Source organism: Lepus europaeus, chromosome X (genome assembly GCF_033115175.1).
Source record: "Lepus europaeus isolate LE1 chromosome X, mLepTim1.pri, whole genome shotgun sequence".
NCBI lineage: Eukaryota > Metazoa > Chordata > Mammalia > Lagomorpha > Leporidae > Lepus > Lepus europaeus.
Window position 1 is genome coordinate 38,149,904 of NC_084850.1, and position 21,883 is coordinate 38,171,786.

The window sequence follows — 21,883 nt, forward strand, 5'->3', positions numbered from 1 at the left end:
GGTAGGGCTATATTCAGGTTTCTTAGGAATCTCCAGACTGACTTCCATAGTGGCTTAACCAGTTTGCATTCCCACCAACAGTGGGTTAGTGTCCCTTTCTCCCCACATCCTCGCCAGCATCTGTTGTTGGTGGATTTCTGCTTTTGGGAGAATGGACATTTTGATGATGTTGATTCTTCCAATCCATGAGCATGGAAGATTTCTCCATTTTTTGGTATCCTTTGTAATTCTCATTATAGAGATCTTTAACGTCCTTGGTTAAGTTTATTCCAAGGTATTGGATTGTTTTTGTCATTATTGTGAATGGGATTGATCTTAGAAGTTCTTTCTCAACCGTGGCATTGCCTGTGTATATAAAGGCTGTTGATTTTTGTGCATTGATTTTATATCCTGCTACTTTGCCAAACTCTTCTATGAGTTCCAATAGTCTCTTAGTAGAGTTCTTTGGGTCTCCTAAATAAAGAATCACGTCGTCTGCAAAGAGGGATAGTTTCACTTCTTCCTTCCCAATTTGTATCCCTCTAATTTCTTTTTCTTGTCTGATGGCTCTGGCTAAAACTTCCAGAGCTATGTTGAATAGCAGTGGTGAGAGTGGGCATCCCTGTCTGGTACCAGATCTCAGTGGAAATGTTTTCAACTTCTCCCCATAAATTTTGATATCTCAGTTAATTTCTCAATTCATTAATCTCAATTCATTTCTAAGAATTTTTTTTATTTCCATTTAGATTTCTTCTGTGATCCACCACTTACTCAGGAGCATGTTGTTCAGTCTCCATGTGCTTGCATATTTTCTAGAGAGTCTTAAGTTGTTAAATTCCAGCTTCATTCCAGAAAGGATAGATGGTATGATTTTAAGTTTTTTGAATTTGCTGAAACATGCTTTATGGCCTAGCATATGGTGTATTCTATAGAAAGCTCTAAGCGCTGATGAAAGAATGTGTGTTCTGCTGTTATGATGTGAAATGTTCTGTAGGTATCAGTTAGATCTATTTGGTCCATAATGTAGATTAGCTTTGTTGTTTCTTTATTGATTTTCTGTCTTATTGATCTGTCCATTAATGAAAGTGAGGTGTTGAAGTTCCCCATTATTATTATATTGGAGTCTTTGTCTCCCTTTGGATCCATTAACATTTTTTTAAAGAGCCAGGCACCCTGGCATTGGGTGCATATTCATTTATTATACTCACATTTTCCTATTCACTCGATTCCTTAATAATTACATAATGCCTTTTGTCTCTTTTCACAGTTTTTGTGTTAAAGTTTATTTTGTCTGATATCAAGATGACTAGAACTGCTTGTTTTTACTTTTTGTAAGCATGGCATATCTTTTTCAATCCTTTTACTCTCAGTCTGTGTGTATCTTTGGTGGTGAGGTGTATTTATTTTTTCCTTTCAACTTTTATTTAATAAGTATAAATTTCCAAAGTACAACTTTTGAATTATAGCAGCTTTTCCCCCTGTAACCTCCCTCCCACCTGCAATCATCCCATCTCCCACTCCCTCTCCCATCCCATTCTTCATCATGATTCATTTTCAATTATCTTTATATACAGAAGATCAACTTAGTATATACTAAGTAAAGATTTCAACAGACTGCACCCACACAGACACACAAATTATGGAGTACTGTTTCAGTAGTAGTTTCACCATTAATTCTCATAGTACAAAACACTAAGGGCAGAGGTCCTACATGGGGGGCAGGTGCACAGTAACTGCCGCTGTTGATTTAAGAATTGACACTCTTATTTATGACATCAGTAATCACCTGAGGCTCTTTGCATGAGCTACCAAGGCCATGGAAGCCTCCTGAGTTCGCCAACTCCTATCTTATTTAGACAAGGCCATATTCAAAGTGGAAGTTCTCTCCTCCCTTCAGAGAATGGTGCTGCTTTCTTTGATGGCCCGTTCTTTCTGCTGGGATCTCACTCATAGAGATCTTTCATTTAGGTCATTTTTTTTCCAGAGTGTCTTGGCTTTCCATGCCTAAAATACTCTCATGGGCTTTTTAGCCAGATCCAAATGCTTTAAAGGCTGATTCTGAGGCCAGAGTGCTTTTTAGGGCTTTTGCCATTCTATGAGTCTGCTCTGTATCCCACTTCCCATGTAGGATCATTCTCTCCATTTTAATTCTATCAATTATTTGCAGACACTGGTCTTATTTATGTAATCCCTTTGACACTTAATCCTATCTTGTTTATCAGTTATGAACTTAACCTGATCACTTTAACAAGTAAGATGGCATTGGTATCTGCCACCTTGATGGGATTGAATTGGAATCCCCTGGCATGTTTCTAACTCTACCATTGGGGTAAGTCCGAGTGAGCGTGTGCTGAACTATACATCTCCTCCCTCTCTTATTCCCACTTATATTTAACAGGGATCACTTTCCAGTTAAATTTAAACACTTAAGAATAATTGTGTGTTAATTAAAAAGTTCAAATGATGGTATTAAGTAGAACAAAAAAACACTAAAAGGAATAATATGGTAAGTTGTTCCTCGATACTCAGGACAAGGGCTGATCAAGTCATTGTTTCTCATAGTGTCCATTTCACTTCAGCAGGTTTCCTTTTAAGTGCACAGTTAGTTGTCTCCAATCAAGGAGAACATATGATATTTGTCCCTTTGGGACTGGCTTATTTCACTCAGCACGTTTTCCAGATTTCTTCATTTTATTGTAAATGACTGGATTTCATTGTTTTACTGCTATATAATATTCTATAGAGTACATGTCCCATAGTTTCTTTATCCAGTCTTCTGTTGATTGGCATTTATGTTGATTCCATGTCTTAGCTACTGTGAGTTGAGCTGCAATAGACATGGAGGTGCAGACAGCTCTTTTATTTGCCACTTTAATTTCCTTTGGGTAAATTCCAAGAAGTTGGATGGCTAGGTTGAATGGTAGGGCTATATTCAGGTTTCTGAGCAATCTCCAAACTAACTTATAGTGGCTTTATCAGTTTGCATTCTCACCAACAGTGGGTTAGTGTCCCTTTTTCCCCACATCCTTGCCAGCATCTGTTGTTAGTTGATTTCTGTATGTAAGCCATTCCAACTGGGGTGAGGTGAAACCTCATCATGGTTTTGATTTCCATTTCCCTGATGGCTAGTGATCCTGAACATTTTTTCATGTGTCTGTTGGCCATTTGGATTTCCTCTTTTGAAAAATGTCTGTTGAGGTCCTTGGCCCATCTCTTAAGTGGGTTGTTTGTTTTGTTGTTGTGGAGTTTCTTGATCTCTTTGTAGATTCTGGTTATTAATCCTTTATCTGTTGCATAGTTTGCAAATATTTTTTTCCCATTCTGTCGGTTGCCTCTTCACTCTCCTGTTTCTTTTGCAGTACAGAAACTTCTCAATTTGATGTAATCCCAATTGTTAATTTTTACTTTGACTGCCTGTGCCTCTGGGGTCTTTTCCAAGAAATCTTTGCTTGTGCCTAAATCTTTCAGGATTTCTCTGATGTTCTCTAATAATTTGATGGTGTTGGGTCATAGATTTAGATCCTTAATCCATGTTGAATGGATTTTTGTGTAAGGTGTAAGGTAGGGATCTTGCTTCATGCTTCTGCCCTTGTGAGATGATAAGGAGAAAGAAATGTGCTCCCGGCCAGTGCTGTGGCTTAACAGGCTAATCCTCCACCTTGCGGCGCCGGCACACCGGGTTCTTGTCCTGGTTGGGGCGCAGGATTCTATCCCGGTTGCCCCTCTTCCAGGCCAGCTCTCTGCTATGGCCTGGGAAGGCAGTGGAGGATGGCCCAAGTGCTTGGGCCCTGCACCCGCATAGGAGACCAGGAGAAGCACCTGGCTCCTGGCTTTGGATCAGCGAGATGTGCTGGCCGCAGGGCCATGGGAGGGTGAACCAACGGCAAAAAGGAAGACCTTTCTCTCTGTCTCTCTCTCTTTCTTACTATCCACTCTGCCTGTCCAAAAAAAAAAAAAAAAAAAAGAGAAAGAAAAGAAATGTGCTCCCTATCCATGGGGTTAGGTGAGTACCCTGTCCCCCAGCTAGCACTCCAGGCTGGACTCAAAGCAGTGTGGTCCACAAGGTTCTGTCTCAAACAATATCACAACTGACAAGGGCTGCAGCAGTCTCTTCTAACCTCGCTCCAAAAAGAGGGCATCTCCTCCTGCCTCTGGCTGTGGGACTTACCCGTGATGTCCCTATTCGCTACTGTGTGTTTGTACTGTCTATACTGCTCCATGCCACCTCTCTTCTTTCTGTAGAATTTCCACTGTAAACTTCTCTGCAACTCTCCCCGGGAATGCACTTTTTCTACTTTTGTTCTTTTATCTTCCTGTGATCAAAATTGGCACATCTCGGCCGGCGCCGTGGCTCAACAGGCTAATCCTCCGCCTTGCGGCGCCGGCACACCGGGTTCTAGTCCCGGTCGGGGCACCGATCCTGTCCCGGTTGCCCCTCTTCCAGGCCAGCTCTCTGCTGTGGCCAGGGAGTGCAGTGGAGGATGGCCCAAGTGTTTGGGCCCTGCACCCCATGGGAGACCAGGAGAAGCACCTGGCTCCTGCCATCGGAACAGCGCGGTGCGCCAGCCGCAGCGCGCTACCGCGGCGGCCATTAGAGGGTGAACCAACGGCAAAGGAAGACCTTTCTCTCTGTCTGTCTCTCTCACTGTCCACTCTGCCTGTCAAAAAAAAAAAAAAAAAAAAAGAGAGATAAAAATTGGCACATCTCTTCCCTATTCAGCAATCTTGGATTCCCTGACAAAGGTAGTTTTTGTAGATTCTACCTTTGTTAGGTAGGACTGACAAGGTGAGGATACATTAAAATGTAGAAAGCATGTTCTAATGTTGTTAGGCAAAGATGACAAATGACTACTGGAGTCTTCTGGCTGGCCTCTTTCCCTGCAGTCAGATTTTTCTCGTCTTTTAGGACCCAAATCCTGGCAAAGACTGCGCTCACCTTTCTTTCTGTCCTTTGTATTTGCAAAACATCCTCCAAATGCCTCTGTTATGATTACTTATACTAGACCATGGATTATTCATTTTTATTTATCCAACAAACATACAGCATTTGTTATGTTTCAAGCATTGTTCTAAGTGCTTCATAAGTAATAGCAGTTTTTCAGCATGAATCACAAATTTTCTCTGTGCTAGACATCCTAGAATAGTCATGGTGCATAGAAAGTCTAGTAAATAAGTGATTTTGAATTTGAAAAGTTAAGAAGTAAAATAAAAACATGATTCAGTTCTGCCACTTTAACACACTATTGGTATTTTGTTATATGTATATCACATCCCATTCCCTGAGGAAAAACTTAGCAAAAAATTAACCTGTCCTAAGTTAGGCTGTGTTGCTTGAGAAGGTAGTGAGTTCCCTGTGAGTTGAAATAGATATATAGCAAAGATGATCATCTGAGGACTATATTAAAAATCTATCCAGCCTAATTTCTGTGATTCTACTTTGATTCAATAATGTTGGACCCTTCTGCCTTCCAGTAATCCATTATGGAGGCAGAGTTAGTGCTTGAGGTGATTACAAAAGAAGATCTGCATGTACATGTGAAATTTATAGATATTGATTATGAATGGATTGTAGGAGTCACTGTGATGGGTGCAGTTAGAGATTGTGGTATTGTCAGTGAAGTTGCTATTCAATAGATGGATACAGTTTAATTACTTTTCTTGGTTTCATTTTCCCCTTGAACATTGTCACATGCAAATCTTTGAAATATCTTTAGTCGTGTCATTTGCTCAGTAGTTTACTTGATTTTTAAAAAATAGTGTTGTCTTTACAACTTGTTTGTTTTCCAGAGATATCATGTGGCATTTGTCTTTCTGTTTTATGGCTGATTTCACTTAACTCAATGTCCTCAATTCCATCCATTTTTCTACAAATGACAGGATCTCATCTGTTTAATGACTAAATAGTATTCCATTGGACAGATTCAAACATATACACACACAAACGTACACACACACACATTCTTTATCCCTTCATCCACCGATAGACCCTTAGGTTGATTCCTTATCTTGGCTCTTGTGAGTAGAGCTACAATAAGCATGCAAATGTAAATGTCCTTTGACCATAAGGATTTCATATCTTTTGGATACATACTAAGTAGTGGGATTGCTCTATCATATGGTAGTTCTGTATCTAGTTTTTCGAGGAACCTCCATACTGTTTCCATAACGGCTGTACTAATTCACATTCTCACTAATTTACAGTCTCATGGAGGTTGACAATACAGTAATGATTACTAAAGAAGTCAAGGAGAGGTTGTTCAGCAGATACAGTGTTACAGTTAGATAGGAAGGACAAGTTTTCATGTCTGTTGTACAGCAGAGTGACTAGAGGACACAGAAACGTATTCTGTATGTCAAAATAACTAGAACTAAGCATAATGAATGTTTTCCCTACAAAGAAATGATAAATGCTTAAGTTGATGGATATGCTAATCACATTGATTTGATCAATACACAATGTATACATGTACTGCAACATCATGTTGTCTTCTAGAAATATGTACACTTATGTGTCAAACATAAAACTTGAATATTTTTAAAATTGCTATAAAGTTTTAAAATGCTATAAAATTCACCTTTTGAGAGTACACAATTTGATGTTTTATAGTCTGTTCAAAGAGTTTTGCAATCATTATAAAATCAAATTTGGAATATTTATTGTACCCCAATAGAAATACCACATTCCATCCATAAGCTGTTATACCCCAATCCTCAGTTCCTCTTTTCCCTGACCACCTCTAGTCTATTTTCTGCCCTTATAGATTTCTCTGTTCTGGACATTGAATATCAATGGAATCATACAATGTTTGTTCTTTTGTGGCTGGTTTCTTTCATTTAGCAGAATGTGATTTCAGGATTCATCTATGTTATAACATATATCTGTATGTTCCATTTTATGGTTGAATACTGTTGCATTGTATGCATGTATTACATTTTGTTTCTCCAGTCATCACTTGATGGATATTTGGGTTAGTTTTACTCTTTGCTTTTGATGAACAATTCTTTTATGAACTTTTATGTAGGAGTTTTTGTGTGGAGCTATGTTCATTCTTTTGGGTATATAAACTAGGTTGTAGGGTAACTCTATGTTTAACTTCCAGAATTGTTTTCCAAAGTGGCTATATTATTTTATATTCCCACTGGCAATGTGTGAGGGTTGCAATTTCTTTGGCAACATTGTTCTCTATTTTTTTATGCTAGTCATTCTGGTAGGAGTGAAGTGGTATTTTGGTGTGATTTTGAGATGTATTTTTCAAATGAAAAATAATCAGCATCTTTCCATGTGTTTGTTGGCCACTTGTATATCTTTAGAAAAATATCTATTCAAATTATTTGCTCATTTTTATGAGCTTATTTATCTTTTTATTGTTGAGGTATAAGAATTCTTCACATAGCTGGGTACACATCTCTTTTATTTTTCTTATTTTTTATTTTTTTGACAGGCAGAGTTAGACAGTGAGAGAGAGCGAGAGACAGAGAGAAAGGTCTTCCTTCTGTTGGTTCACCCCCTAAATGGCCGCTACTGCCGGCGTGCTGCGCCAATCTGAAGCCAGGAGCCAGGTGCTTCCTCCTGGTCTCCTAGGCGGGTGCAGGGCCCAAGCACTCAGGCCATCCTCCACTGCCTTCCCGGGCCACAGCAGAGAGCTGGCCTGGAAGAGGAACAACTGGGACAGAACCTGGCACCCCAACTGGGACTAGAACTAGGGGTACTGGCACCACAGGCGGGAGATTAGCCTAGTGAGCCGTGGCGCCGGCCTGGATACACATCTCTTGTATGACATAGGATCTGTAGACATTTTCACCCATTCTGTGGTTGACTTTTCACTTGATATTCCGTTTTTAAACACAGGCATTTCCATTTTGTTTTTTTGTCCCTCCTCAAGGGTGTCTTCATATGTTGCAAGGGATAACATGAGTTTCAAAATGAAGAAAAAGTATATGTCTAATGAAAGTGTTATTTGTGTACATAATTCAAAGTTTAGATTTCCCAACCAATTAAATACTATTGGATCTCAAAAAATATTCCCTTGTAAGTGAATATTTTTCCTCCAATGAGTGATTTTTGTTGTCCCAATATAGCTAATGGTATTTCTGCTTTTTTTTGTTTTGTTTTTAAAATCCAGCAACTTATTATGAATTTTCCTTCAGTGATATATTATAGATAGATATTCCCTGTTAATTTCAAAGCATGTTTGCTTTCCTTGATAATCAGGATCCCAAGGGAGTGTATGAGGATGTAGTAATTTCTGTTTGTGTAGATTTGTTCTTCAAAAAGTCTTCAAAAAGTTAATGGAAAATGTGTGGTATGAAAAAACTGTACGTGAATTTCAAGAAATTATGTACCAAAATAGATTATCTTTTAATTTCATTTTCCACACCTTTTTGGAAATACTCTCATATATCTGTGCTATAAACTGCTAATTTATGCTGTGGAATAATTTCAAAATTTTTTGTTTCTGCTCATTAGCTGGCTAGGTAGAGATAGGAACTATGAAAACATGGTAAAATTTACGTGAGATTTTGGTATCTAGAGTGAAAAATAGTAGTGAAGTACCCAAAGGAAGGATTATTGTTGTTGGTTACAGCGTGACTTAATATTTTAAGACAATCAAATTAATTATATTTGTTAATCATTTTTGAAACTCTTCAGCAGAAATTTATCAATACTCACAGTTAATGTTCTTTCAACAGGAGGACATGAACCTTAATGAAGAAAAAAAGGCCCCTTTAAGAAACAAGGATTTTACCACCAAGCGTGAGATGGTTGTCCAGTATATTTCTGCTACTGCTAAATCTGTAAGTAGGGAGACTTTCTCATTACCAACAGAATGAACTTCTCATTATTTGCTTAGAAATAAGCAAAAACCTTGGATCCTCAAGTCCTTGCCTTAATGTACAATGTACACTGTTCAGAAAATTATTTTATATTTTTTATACATATAGTATATATTTCAAAATTGTTCTTTATTAAAAATGAGATATTTCTATTATTATAAACAGGACAGACTAATAAGGGTAGAAGAGATAGAGGAAGAAATAAGTATAGAGTAAATCCAATAGGTTTGGGGGCTGAGCTTTTATGTACTGACAAACGACTGATGACATTTTGTAGGTATTCCAGTTAATATACAGTTTGCTAGATGACAGCTTTGGTTTTTGAGGGAGAAGACACAAACAAAGCACAATCAGCTTTAATTAAATTTACATTAAAGCTATATGTCTGGTGTCTGCTTCCATGAACATTTTAGCTGTGTTTTTAATATGTAGTTTTGTCAGCTTTTTCTATTATGTGATGTAAACTCTGGAAGCAGCCTCATAAATTTTACAGTATAATTTTAATATAAAGAGAGACACTTAATAGGAGCTTTAATCAAATCTTTTTGTGTACGTCTCAAGCCTTGAAAATGTGTTTCATTGAAAGGACTTGTTATCAATGGAAAACTTTATGTTAATGGAGTATTTTACTTTATTTACTTCCTAAGGTGCTTACAAAAATATTTTTTTCTGGGGCTGGAGGGGGGCAGTAAGAAAAAGTATAATTTTGAAATGAAGAAAGCTTTTTTTTAATGTAGGGATTATAAAATCACTGTGTATGTATATATATGTGTGTGTATGTATATATATGCAGTGATTTTATGTGTGTGTTTATGTGCGTGGGTATGTATATATTATATGTTTGTATACATGCACACATATACATTTTTAAATATTGATTTTAACTTAAAAAGTTGACCAGTGAAGTAAAGAGTTGCTTACTGGAAAAATATGTTCTAAAGTTATGGGCTTCTCCTATTAGTGCTGTTATCAGTACAGTATTTCTAGTGGCAATTACTAATGCATTTTGCCCTGAATTTTCTGATTATATTGATTCTATACTGTACGTTAAGCAAGCTAAATCTGAATGCTGAACTGTTTAAACATAACGCATTGCAGCTCTGCCAGAGCAGAGCAACAGCATGTTTTCTAATTTGCTTCTGGTATCCAAGGGCAGAAATATGTTTCAAGTGATAAGTGAAATTTGCCATGAGCATCGTTTGCAATAGAATTAGGTGATGCATAGGGTTTTACTTTGAAATTCTGATGAATCTCTTCTCATTTTTGCACTCAAGTTATTGTTCACAGTAAAAGGCTTTAGGAAATGCAGGGTGTACATTCAGTGCTATTTTTCAAATACCTAGAGGCAAATAACAGTAGTAAAACTATATAACTAAATCTGAGTGCAACAAAGAGATAATAATATATGGATAATCATGCAGTGTTTTTAATGATAAGGTTTTTGTTAGTGTCTCTGACTCATTTGTTGTTTGTGGAAGTAGGACTGAATATAATGAAGATTACATGAAGCTCTTATTCCTTGACCTTTTATTATTCAGTTTCTATCCACAACTGTTTTTAATTTATTCTCATAGTTTTCCCTTCAACTGACCATAGAAATGCACTTTAAGTTATATGCTCATTTTTCAGATTAAAATGCCAAGATTTCTGTAAATATTAGGTGAACTCATTTGAATTGCTTTATTCAAAAGAAGGAAATTGAACAGTTCTCAAAAGACTTGAAGAGTCTACATTTAAAGCACTAGCCTTAAATCATTACTACTTAGTTTATAAGCCTTATTTCAGCATGCCTAATTCAGCATACCCAGGCATACCTGACATATGTTCAGCACTTTCATAAGAATTCTAAGATTATTCATTTTTGCTAATATTTTTATGGTCCAAATATTATGATGGAAGAAAGCCCGTTGGCAGAATATTTTGAAGCTTTCTCACCTTGGGGAGACATTAATTAGTGCTGTGCTTTTTCTATCATTAACAATATGAAAATTGTTTATGCAGTTTCCTTTTGAAGGTAAGAGGAATGGCATTTAGTGACAAACAGTACTCTAATCCTTCGACCTCTTCACAATCAGAACAATAAAATTTGTACCAATTATAACCAAATGTATGAGTGCTTACTTGTTAGTAACCAAGGTTTCTAGCCTGCTGTCTTTCTCTATGCTTTAAAAATGCTTTAAGTGTCTTGTAATTTTATAATGCTTACTTTATCATTATATTGATATATTCAGTAAATATAAATATTTCCTCATTGAAAGCAAATGTGATAAAAACTATTACTTTATGAAAATGTTTTTATAAAGTAGTCAGAATCTTCATCCTGAGGTAAAAAGAAAGTTATGGGCTAGGGTCTATGGTGGAAACATATTGGTTACAGTTACCTGTAAAACATATGAGAATGATAGTTAAATTTAAACACAAATTGTACATTTTCCCACTTAACACATGAAGTAGTTATTTTGCATGGGATCTAAAACCAAACAAAACATGAACTCAGTAAGAAATACCCATCATACTCCTGGGTTCCTGGCTAAGGATGTTAAAGCAAGATGAAGCTATACACAGATATGTCATCCAAACCTATTTCTACAGCACATGAGGTTTTTTGTTGTTTTAACTTTGCTAAAATTAGCATCCAATGTGGGACTATTAAGGAAATCATAAGGTAATGATGAAAACTATTGCTTATTTTTTTCTTCCTAAAGTCCCATAATAAAGAAAGTTGTATCAGTGTTAAAAGGAAAATAATTTGAATAACCATCAGTGATTAATGAATGTTGAATAGGCGAGTGGAGAAGAACCTCTTCTTTGAATTTATCCTCCATGATTTGGACTTTTTTGCTCTTTGCAGTATGTGTGGTTATGGACCTGACTTAAGGTAGTTTGTACATATAGACAATTTGGCTAAAAATAACCTGGAAAAGTCCATTTTTAAAACACCAGCATATGTTTTCAGAAATGGAAAAGTATGCTTTGTTAATATTGCAGAAGTTATCCTACCAATTCATAATGTTGAAATAGACAAAACATATTGATGATTTCAAAGGGATCTTGCATACTCTGAACAGTATTTATAGACATTTTTGAGGAAAAGTTCTCACCTAAGATTAGTTTGCCAAATGCCAATATATTTATTAGATAATTGAGAAGCTAGTTTGTTTTTAACTTAAATCAATATCTTTGAAGTTGGGGTTTCAACGTAGGTAAGATTATATTTTTGGAGTATGTGAGCCAGTGAATAATATAATTGATTCAATAAAATTTTCAATAGAAAATAATTTAGAACAGTGATACCCACTACATCTGCAGATTTGTTAAATTGACCTGTAAAACAAGTAGTTATAAGTTTCAGTATGTCTATGTGTGCATGTGTATACTTTTAGTATTTTACTATTTTACTATATTTTTAGTATTTTACTATATTTTATATTTACTAATACTTTTAGTATTTTACTATTGGTATTATCAGATACTTTCTTTTCCAGGTCTTTTCCAGGTATGGTCTGGATATAATGAAACATTGAGCCCAGACATGACCAAACTAGTTTCACTAGCTTTCTTTGGCTAATCAATCTAATCCAATGCTGTATGTGCTTTAGCTAAATGCAGTAATTTTGCAATCCAAATGAATCATTAAGTGGGTCATATTCTGTTTGTTTTGCTGAGTATAGATCTGCTCTAATTGTTAAGACAGGCTTGCATTCTTTTTCTCACGTCTGTGCTAAATAAACAAGAGACAACTATGACCTCTATTTTTTTGGTGGGAGGAAATAATTTACATCAATAGCATATCTTTCAATTCAGAAAATTGTTAATAGTACCAAAGAAACTTTTATTCAACTAAATAATGACTGCCTGTAAGTAGTCTATTGAGTGATTATTTAAGAAAGCTGCTTCTCTGTTTGGAAAACCATGGATTCTTTTGGAATAATTTGCTTGGAAACTCTCCTATCTTTCTGTATCTCCTGATATCCTGTTCAACTTAGGATTCTTACTGAGATTTCAATTAAATTTGATTTCTATTTTTTAAGCACTATCTGAAAAAAATAGAGCACATTTTTATTATTACTACTATCAGATTAATGGTTTTAGATTGTGGATTAGCTCTTTTTTTTGGACACTGCTTGATATTCAAGTGTTAGACTTTGATAACAATGATTTTATTTAGATTTTGGTGTAAGATTATGTTTAGGACTATGCGTTTATTTCTTGTTTTTTTTTTTTTTTTTTTTTTAAACACAATTCTACCTTTCAGAAATTCCTTTCTCTCTTATCCATTTGGAAAACTCAATCAAAGTTGCAAATTTTCAACTGTTTCTTACTTATGAATATGTGCATGTTTAGCTTCTTTGTCTTCACATTTTGTAGAAAACCGTGATCTTAAAATAGAAATGCTAGGATGACCTAGAATACTAAAATAATAAGCAATATATCTGCTTTGTAATTTTCAAGTATAATATGAAATAGTATTATTCACAACAATATAAAATATTCTAGTTTTCGAGCTAAAGTTCACTTCTGAACTTAATGCAAGCTTTAAATGCAACAGTAAAATTCTAAAATACCTTATTTAAATCTTACTAATATACCTGCTATTAAAAGGAAAGGAAAAAGGGAATATTTTGGAAAAATCCATTTTCTATTGTTAATTTTTGAGAGGCTGTAAGGTAGTAAAATATCTGATATTGGATTACATTTAACTTTGCATCACTTGATATTTAGATTGCAGTATATGAGGATTAAAAAATCCTCAAATAGTGATTATCCTTTATTTGAGAACCCTTACTCCATAGACTTTAAAACAGTTTTGAGATATAATAGAAATTAATATTGATATGTTTGTTTTAGCTTCTGGATCTGAAGTATTAGACGTATCAATAGGGTTAGCTATTTACTAATTTACTAAACACTTAACTTCTGTGAAAAGCTTCTGATTACTAATATTGTTGCTGTTTGTTTTTTTTTACACTGTAACCATTCTTCGTTGACCACTGCATGCAGATAGTTGGAAGTAAAGTTACGGTGAGTACAAAAGATGTGTTTTACCCTTAGATGTAAATTTGTGCTTTTGGGAATTGTGATTTTTTTATCATAGTATTTATTTTGCTCCTCTTTTGGTATATGTTTTACCAAAACACTGAGACTAATATTAAGATCAAATAATTAGAATTTAGCTCTGGTAAGTATTTTTCCTGTAGTTTTGGTAAATGCTTCTGTATTTAGAATTAGCAGAGGTTACTTTTTTGGGGGGCATTGTGCCTTTGTCAGTCTTTGGGGTTCTGATGAAATTGTGTGCTTTACCTCAATTTCTCACTATGGCAGAGACAGTGACTCCTAAAATATTGGTTTGTGCTAATATGAATTTTATTAAAACATCTCATTTTGTTTTCCGTCCCTGAACACATAATATAATTAGAACAACCCTTGCCTTGCAGTCAGGAGGCCTGGGTGCTTGCTTTTGTTGGGTGCTAATACTCAACTCTGTGACTTTGGGCAAATCATGTAATTTTTCTGGGATTCAATTATTAAATGGGTAAACTGGAATGATTCACTTATATTATATCTTAAGGTTCTTTCCATTGCTGTCATGAAAATGTTTTATACACAAGACTCTATATTTCAGTGCTATAATTACATGATGCACTATTCCTTCACAAGCTGAAAGTGGCCTGCATTGTGTTGAGGAGTATTTGTAATTGCCTTGCTTTCATGAGTAAATATTTAGAGAATAGAGTAGGAAACATCATTTTTATTTAGGGGACAGGCTAGGAAACATGTTTAATATCACTGAGTACTAAGGTCTGTAGAATAGTAAATATCTTTAATATTTGTATTGTTTTTAAAATTGATTCCTTTAATAGTTTTTATAAATTGTGATATTTATGTAGAAAGGCTATCAGCTTTCAGAGACATTTTTAAAATCAGCAAAATTTATTTATTGCATATAGTATTTCAAGAACCATGCTAGGTATATAGAAGACTGGAAAATAAAAGTAAGATAAGACTTTTTAGTTGATACATGTTGAAATAATCAAACCTTAAATTGTGAAGCTGACAATACATATTATAGGAATTGCTTAAGTAGGAGAGAATTAGGATTGGAATAATTAGAGAAAGCTGCATTAAAATGTCTAAAGTTAAGTTGGGCTTTCAGAAGTAGTTATGATAACTGGGGTTTGACTAGGGAAAAGAGACTATGGAGCAGCTGTCGGTTTCTGGGTTCAATAATACATGCAGAGGTCTGGAGAGAACCAAGCCATGTGTGTTGCAGGGGACAGAGAAGAGGGATGTGGGAGATGAGGTTGACTTTCTTGGAACAAAGAATTTTCACTGGAAAGATGAAGACAGTTAATTTGAAAGAGAGTCTGGAAGTCCAGACAGAAACTACTTTGACCATGGAACTAAAATAATGAAAGCAACGTTTAAGGAAAATAAATTTGATAGGTGAGTGGGTTGGATTAGGTTAATGGTTCTCAAACTTCAAAGTACCTCAGAATGCAAATCTTGTCTTCCTCTCCGATGATGATGACTCAATCTGGAATGTGACCAGGAAATTTGTGTTTTTATCTAGCACCATAGGAAGTTCTGTGAAGGCAGGCTGGGGAGCACCCTTGAAGGAATTATAGACTTTTTTTGATTTAATATTTATTGGTAGAAAGAGATCATCAATACATATTTTGTGTTTTATAAACCTTACATTCTCTTAATGATCTTTGTTGTATTTGAAATTTTCTAGCCTTCAAGTGAACTTAACATATCTATGCATGTAATTCTTCACTGACACTTTTTAGATTTTAAAACTAAATATGAGAAACCATGCATATTGTATACTTCACTTAATAGTACAAAGAATTAATCACACATTCAAAAAAGTCACAAAAAGGCTGAAATCAAGTTAAATAATCTGTGTTCTAAATTTTCCACATTCCATTTCTGAATAAAGAGATACTTTTTCAGTGTTACATATTGCTTGTTGTCTACTAAGTCAGATTGTCAGAGATGCTTCAGTAAATTATCTGCATTTTAAAATTACATCTTAATCCACTTTAAGAGATGATCTTGTCAACATTAAACATTATGCCATGTGCAGTATTTTCCCAAAAGCTTAAAGAAGAATTAAACATGAAGTTTTTAGACTGAATATTTTAATCTTAAAATTATATAATGATACATATGCATATGATATCCTGCATATTAAATTATTTCAAGTAACTTAAAGTGTTTAGCAAACATTCAGCCAAACACTCTTTCAAAGGCTTATTTAGACATCAGTGTCTAGATACTGTACTATGCCTATGAAACTTGAAAATCCAAGTAAAGTCTGCTGTAGTTTAGTAAAAAGAAGATTGACTTTTTAAACTTTTATTTAATAAATATAAATTTCCAAAGTACAACTTTTGGATTATAGCGTTTTTTCCCTCATAACATCCTTCCCACCAGCAAACCATCCCATCTCCCACTCCCTCTCCCATCTCATTCTTCATTAAGATTCATTGTATATAGAAGATCAAGTTAGCATATACTAAGTAAAGATTTCAACAGTTTGCACCCACACAGACACACAAAGTATAAATTACTGTTTGAATACTAGTTTTACCGTTAATTTGCATTGTACAACACATTAAGGACAGAGATCCTACATGGGGAGTAAGTACACAGTGACCCCGTTGTTGATTTAACAATTAACACTCTTATATATGATGTCAGTAATCACCCAAGGCTCTTGTTATGAGCTGCCAAGGCTATGGAAGCCTCTTGAGTTCACAAACTCTGACCTTATATAGACAAGGCCATAATCAAAGTGGACGTTCTCTCTGAATTGTGCATTTACAAAAGTGCTTAGCATGAGAAAATTACCAAAATAAAAACATTTTAAGGGTTATTTGCTTTTAGCAATAGTAACTATTCTGTACTTTTGGATAATTTTTTTTTATTTTCCTGTCAATTTAGTTATATTGCCCTAATATTTTTTTTTATTTAGTAAATATAAATTTCCAAAGTACAGTTTATGGATTACAATGGCTTCTCCCCCCCCCCCCCATAATTTCCCTCCCACTTGCACCCCTCCCATCTCCCGCTCCCTCTCCCATTCCATTCACATCAACATTCATTCTCAATTATCTTTATATACAGAAGATCGATTTAGTATATATTAAGTAAAGATTTCATCAGTTTGCACCCACACAGAAACACAAAGTGTAAAATACTGTTTCAGTACTAGTTATAGCATTACTTCACATTGGACAACACATTAAGGACAGATCCCACGTGAGACGTAAGTACACAGTGACTCCTGTTGTTGACCAAACGATTTGACACTCTTGTTTATGGTGTCAGTAATCTCCCTAGGCTCTAGTCATGAGTTGCCAAGGCTATGGAAGCCTTTTGAGTTCGCCAACCTTGATCTTATTCTGACAGGGTCATAGTCAAAATGGAAGTTCTCAACCTCCCTTCAGAGAAAGGTACCTCCTTCTTTGATGGTCCCGTTCTTTCCACTGGGTTCTCACGCGCAGAGATCTTTCATTTAGGTCATTTTTTTTCCAGAGTGTCTTGGCTTTCCATGCCTAAAATACTCTCATGGGCTCTTCAAACAGATCCGAATGCCTTAAGGGCTGATTCTGAGGCCAGAGTGCTATTTCGGACATCTGCCATTCTATGAGTCTGCTGTGTCTCCCGTTTCCCACGTTGGATCATTCTCTCCCTTTTTGATTCTATCAGTTAGTATTCGCAGACACTAGTCTTGTTTATGTGATCCCTTTGACTCTTAGACCTATCAGCGTCATCAATTGTGAACTGAAATTGATCACTTGGACTAGTGAGATGGCATTGGTACCTGCCACCTTGATGGGATTGTATTGGAATCCCCTGGCACGTTTCTAACTCTCCCATTTGGGGCAAGTCTGATTGAGCATGTCCCAAATTGTACATCTCCTCCCTCTCTTATTCCCGCTTTTATATTTAACAGGGATCACTTTTCAGTTAAAATTTAAACACCTAAGAATAATTGTGTGTTAATTACAGAGTTCAACCAATAGTACTAGAACAAAAAAAAAATACTAAAAGGGATAAAGTATTACATTGTACATTCAAAGTCAGGACAAGGGCTGATCTAGTCACTGAAAACATTATGTTGAGTGAATTAAGCGAGTCCCAAAGGGACAAATATCATATGTTCTCCCTGATTGGCAACAACTAACTGAGCACCAAAGGGGAAACCCATTGAAGTGAAATGGACACTATGAGAAACAGTGACTGTTGGATAATTTAACATTTGCATTTTAAATTTTATATAAATTTTATCTTTTTATCAAGTTAAAAAAGCATACAAAAATAGTGCAAGCTATAATCTATTATTTTTCATCTTGGTTAGCTCATCAGAAATAAGTAAGCAAATGAATGCCTGAATATTCAACTCTATTAAAATACAATATCTGACTAGATCCCATTACTTCACCCATTGTTTGGTATACTGAACCTTAAAACAGACTGCCAGCAGATTGGACAAGTATATTTCTCAGAGAGCCACCAGTCAATACAATGAATGTGAAACTCATGCATGCAAGTTAACTGCCTGAGTTTGTTTCCAGTTATGTAGTCACTGATGCAAAAAGTACAGATTTTGCCTAGCTCACTATCAGGATTGTTATGCTCATAGTTCCTAGTGGAAAGGTTGTCAATCTGGTTAAACCATGGATTCAGTCATCATCATCACCTTCATTTAGTAGAGAAGTGAGCAAGGTGAAGAATAGGTAGTGTCCCAGTTTCAACTAAATTGTTTGAATTTCGCAACAGCCTACCACCTCTACTGTCATGGTTTTGGCTACGAAACTGGGTGCTCTCATTTTCCCCATGCATTTCAAAGCTGTCATCTTGGGCCCTCATGTCTTGAGAGGAACCTTCACTGTGCTGGCTGCTGTCATTAGCTGTAGCTAGCTAAGTTATTCAGTTCTGAGTGCGTCTCTGGCAAGTGCTGACCATGTCTTTGAATCTCTGAATCAGATCCAGCCTCCATTAGAGATCTCAGTTCTCCAGACTCAGTCATGATCTGCCTTAAAATTGTCCTCAGAGCAAGTGATGTTGGCTCGACACGTTCATTCTCAGAAATCCTATGAAGAGGAACTGTTATAGTACGAACATAGGTTTGAATCCCTAACCTGTCTAAATGAGAAATAGTTTTGTGAAAGCCCGCACTATTGCTTTCAATAATGACTGTATTTTCTGCTAGCCCTACTCTCGATTGAGTTCTGTTTGCAATTCTATCCCGATCTCTATTTTCCCCAGGATAAATCCTTCTCACTTGAAGGTCCAGGGTGATTGTTGGATGCCGTCGTATAGCAATTGAGGATCTGCTGGATTCTTCACCTTCTTGTACTGTGATTCTTGACACAGGTCTTAAATTAGAGAATGGGGTATATGCGGTACCTCTGCATCCTCTATCTTGCTCTACAAAGACATCAAAGGCATGAGTTAGACCTCTTCTCCTAACAGACCTTCTAATGGTTTGCTGTACAGGTCTACTTTCCCTTTGGCAATTATGATAAATAATGCCACTGTGTCTCTGAATTGGTGAATGGCTTTGTCTACTGGAGGTAGATCGTAATCTTATTGGCTCTAATTTTTGGTTTGTATTCCTCACTGTAACATTAGTTCTAGCTCCATTTCCCCAAACATGTGCTACTGCAAATCATTGCCCCTCTCTTTGCCTGAGTTCACTGCCACCTGACTGGTTTGCATGACTTCTGAAATTAGGGCACGAAGCATTTGTTCTGGGAATGTGAACTGCACCCCCAATTCCATTTCTTAACCTTCCCAATGTTGGGTTGATTTTTTGACTGAATTCTGCCCCCTTGAACCAAACCTATTCCTCGGAGTGTTGGAACCACCGTCATTAAAATTCATTGAGGTTTGGCTTCTTGTTCACCTAGCCTCAGGACTGCTTGATCTTTGTTGCCTATTTCTTGTGTGATCTCTGTTAATATCTGAGAGTGGAATGTACATATAATCTTCTCCATCAACTTCAAGTCCCCTATTTTCATGATTTATGTGGATTTCCAGACTAAACCAAAACTCTCCACTGTTTTGGTTTGTTTGACTCACAGCTCTCCAAGTTTGGTTCCCATTTTGTCCACTTCGAGTAGAATTTCCTGTGCTATGAAAGGTGTTCAGCCATTTAAGCAGAGAATCTTCATTTGAACTTTCTCTAGGGAATGTTGGGTCTCTGTTACTTGTCCCATTTTTCAGGTCAGGCTGAGATGATAGTTGTTCCTTAACTCCATCTAACCGTTGCTTCAGCTCTTCTAATGTTGTTTCTCCAGGGGTGCCTAAAAGATTATGATCTCTCATTAACTGTTAATCTTCATCGATGAGTTCATTAATAAATTGCTGATAGGCTTCTTCTCTGTGGAGACACTCTTGTTGCCACCTTCTCTCATTCTCATGATAGTTATGGTCTTGAGATGAAGCTTGTTCACCACCACCATCTGATCTAGATCTAAACTGATTCATACTGAGCTGCCTTATTTTTCTTTCAGCATGCTTTTAACATATGCACTGGTATCTTTAGGTCAATTGCGTGTGCCTTTTTGAGAGCTGCCCATCTCATTAGAAGTTGGGTAGTCTGCCTTCCACTTGGAGAACCATCTGCGGCATGTTTCTGTCTTTTCTCGGGTGCCAGAGTCTGGGACTGGGAGGTGGAAGGGCTTGTAGCCGGTCCTCTGGGGACCACTGTGCCCTGTAATCGTCCACTGAGCCTAAAGCTGAAAATCTCTGCGCTGCAGTTTGGGGTTGTCCCCCTGGTGGGGCAGCTGTGGAAGAGGAATGGCAAGCCCCACCCCTTCCTGCTGGACCATCCTTTCAAGCTTTCATAGCCATGCCTCCTCTGCGGTGGAGAGAGCTCCACTGCCAGCCAGGGATTCAGAAATGATAGATTAGAATGGATTTGTTTTGGACATTACCAATGAGCCTTTTGAGTGTGTCAGTTAGGACCTGCATTGAACTGGAGGCTAGCTGTATGAATGGTTGGGTTAAATAAGGGAGTTTGGGAAGTTATAGGCATCTTTAGCTTATTTTAATGTGAGCCTCAGCCAGCCTGTATTTGTGGACTTGGCACCATAAGTAATCCAATGGACTTTGCTAGAAGCAAATAAAATATTACTGATTCTTCCACATATAATGAGTTATTAAATTGTTGATTATGTCTCCTAAATAAGTCTCTAACTCTTTTCCTTAATTACTCATACTGTTACTTCCTTAGTTCAGTCTTTCACCATTTAACATAGTTGTGATTGCTGTAGACTTCTAAGTTGTCTGCTTCAGTCTCTCACCTTGTCTGTGCCTGTTCTACAGTGTTACCAGAGATCACTCTATTTCTCTTGTCACACCTTCACATGGCTCTGTGTCGCCCTTCGTGATCTCATCTCTGCCTCCTTTTCTAATTTCATCTCCATCTGCCTTCTTACATGTTCCTGTCTTCCATACATTTAGGAACACTTGGCAGTTCCTTAACACTCTTTCTTTTAATACCTCTAAATCAAATATATTTTAATTCTTTAAGCTGGAATTCCCTTTTCTACTTTAGTGTGTGCAGCAAGCTCCTAAATAGCCATCCAGAATAAGCTTTATGTCAATCTTAGGAGAAGCTGTGCTAGTTAACTCCTTCCCTCCCATAGCACCATTGCATATAGCTCTCATAATATTTAATATATCGTACTATAGTAAGTCATTTAAAGGTCCCTTTGTCCCAATAGCTTGTACCTTTAAAGAAGCTAGGTCTAATGAAGACCAAAAAGGAAACAGAATAAAGATAGGACCTAAAGATGCAGTACAGTAAAGATTGCAAAGTGACAGGCCAGGAAGCTATATTTGGTCCATATATATGGTTTCCAGAACGTTTGGAAAAACAGTATAATGAGATAGATGCTATGTTTGATCGGCAATGTAAACTATTTTATACGCACTGTCTTGTGACCTATTTTTCACATTTGAGTGTTCAAATGCTGCTATAAAGGATTGAAACTATAGGAATCAGCTTCTAAACGAGGAAATGATGAAGGGTTAGTTTCAGAGTTTA

At 36.3% G+C, this 21,883-nt stretch overlaps 1 protein-coding gene and 1 pseudogene across 1 annotated transcript in view; one reads left to right on the forward strand and one right to left on the reverse strand.

Moving 5' to 3' along the window:
- The window catches only part of DIAPH2 (diaphanous related formin 2), a 985,476-nt gene that overhangs the window by 91,764 nt on the left and 871,829 nt on the right, over positions 1 to 21,883 (forward strand). Inside the window, exon 4 of the mRNA XM_062183022.1 lies at positions 8,671 to 8,775. Within this exon, the coding sequence (XP_062039006.1) occupies positions 8,671 to 8,775 (105 nt within the window). The remainder of the gene's footprint in view (positions 1 to 8,670; positions 8,776 to 21,883) is intronic.
- LOC133753722 (E3 ubiquitin-protein ligase RNF6-like) lies at positions 18,265 to 20,319 on the reverse strand (annotated as a pseudogene).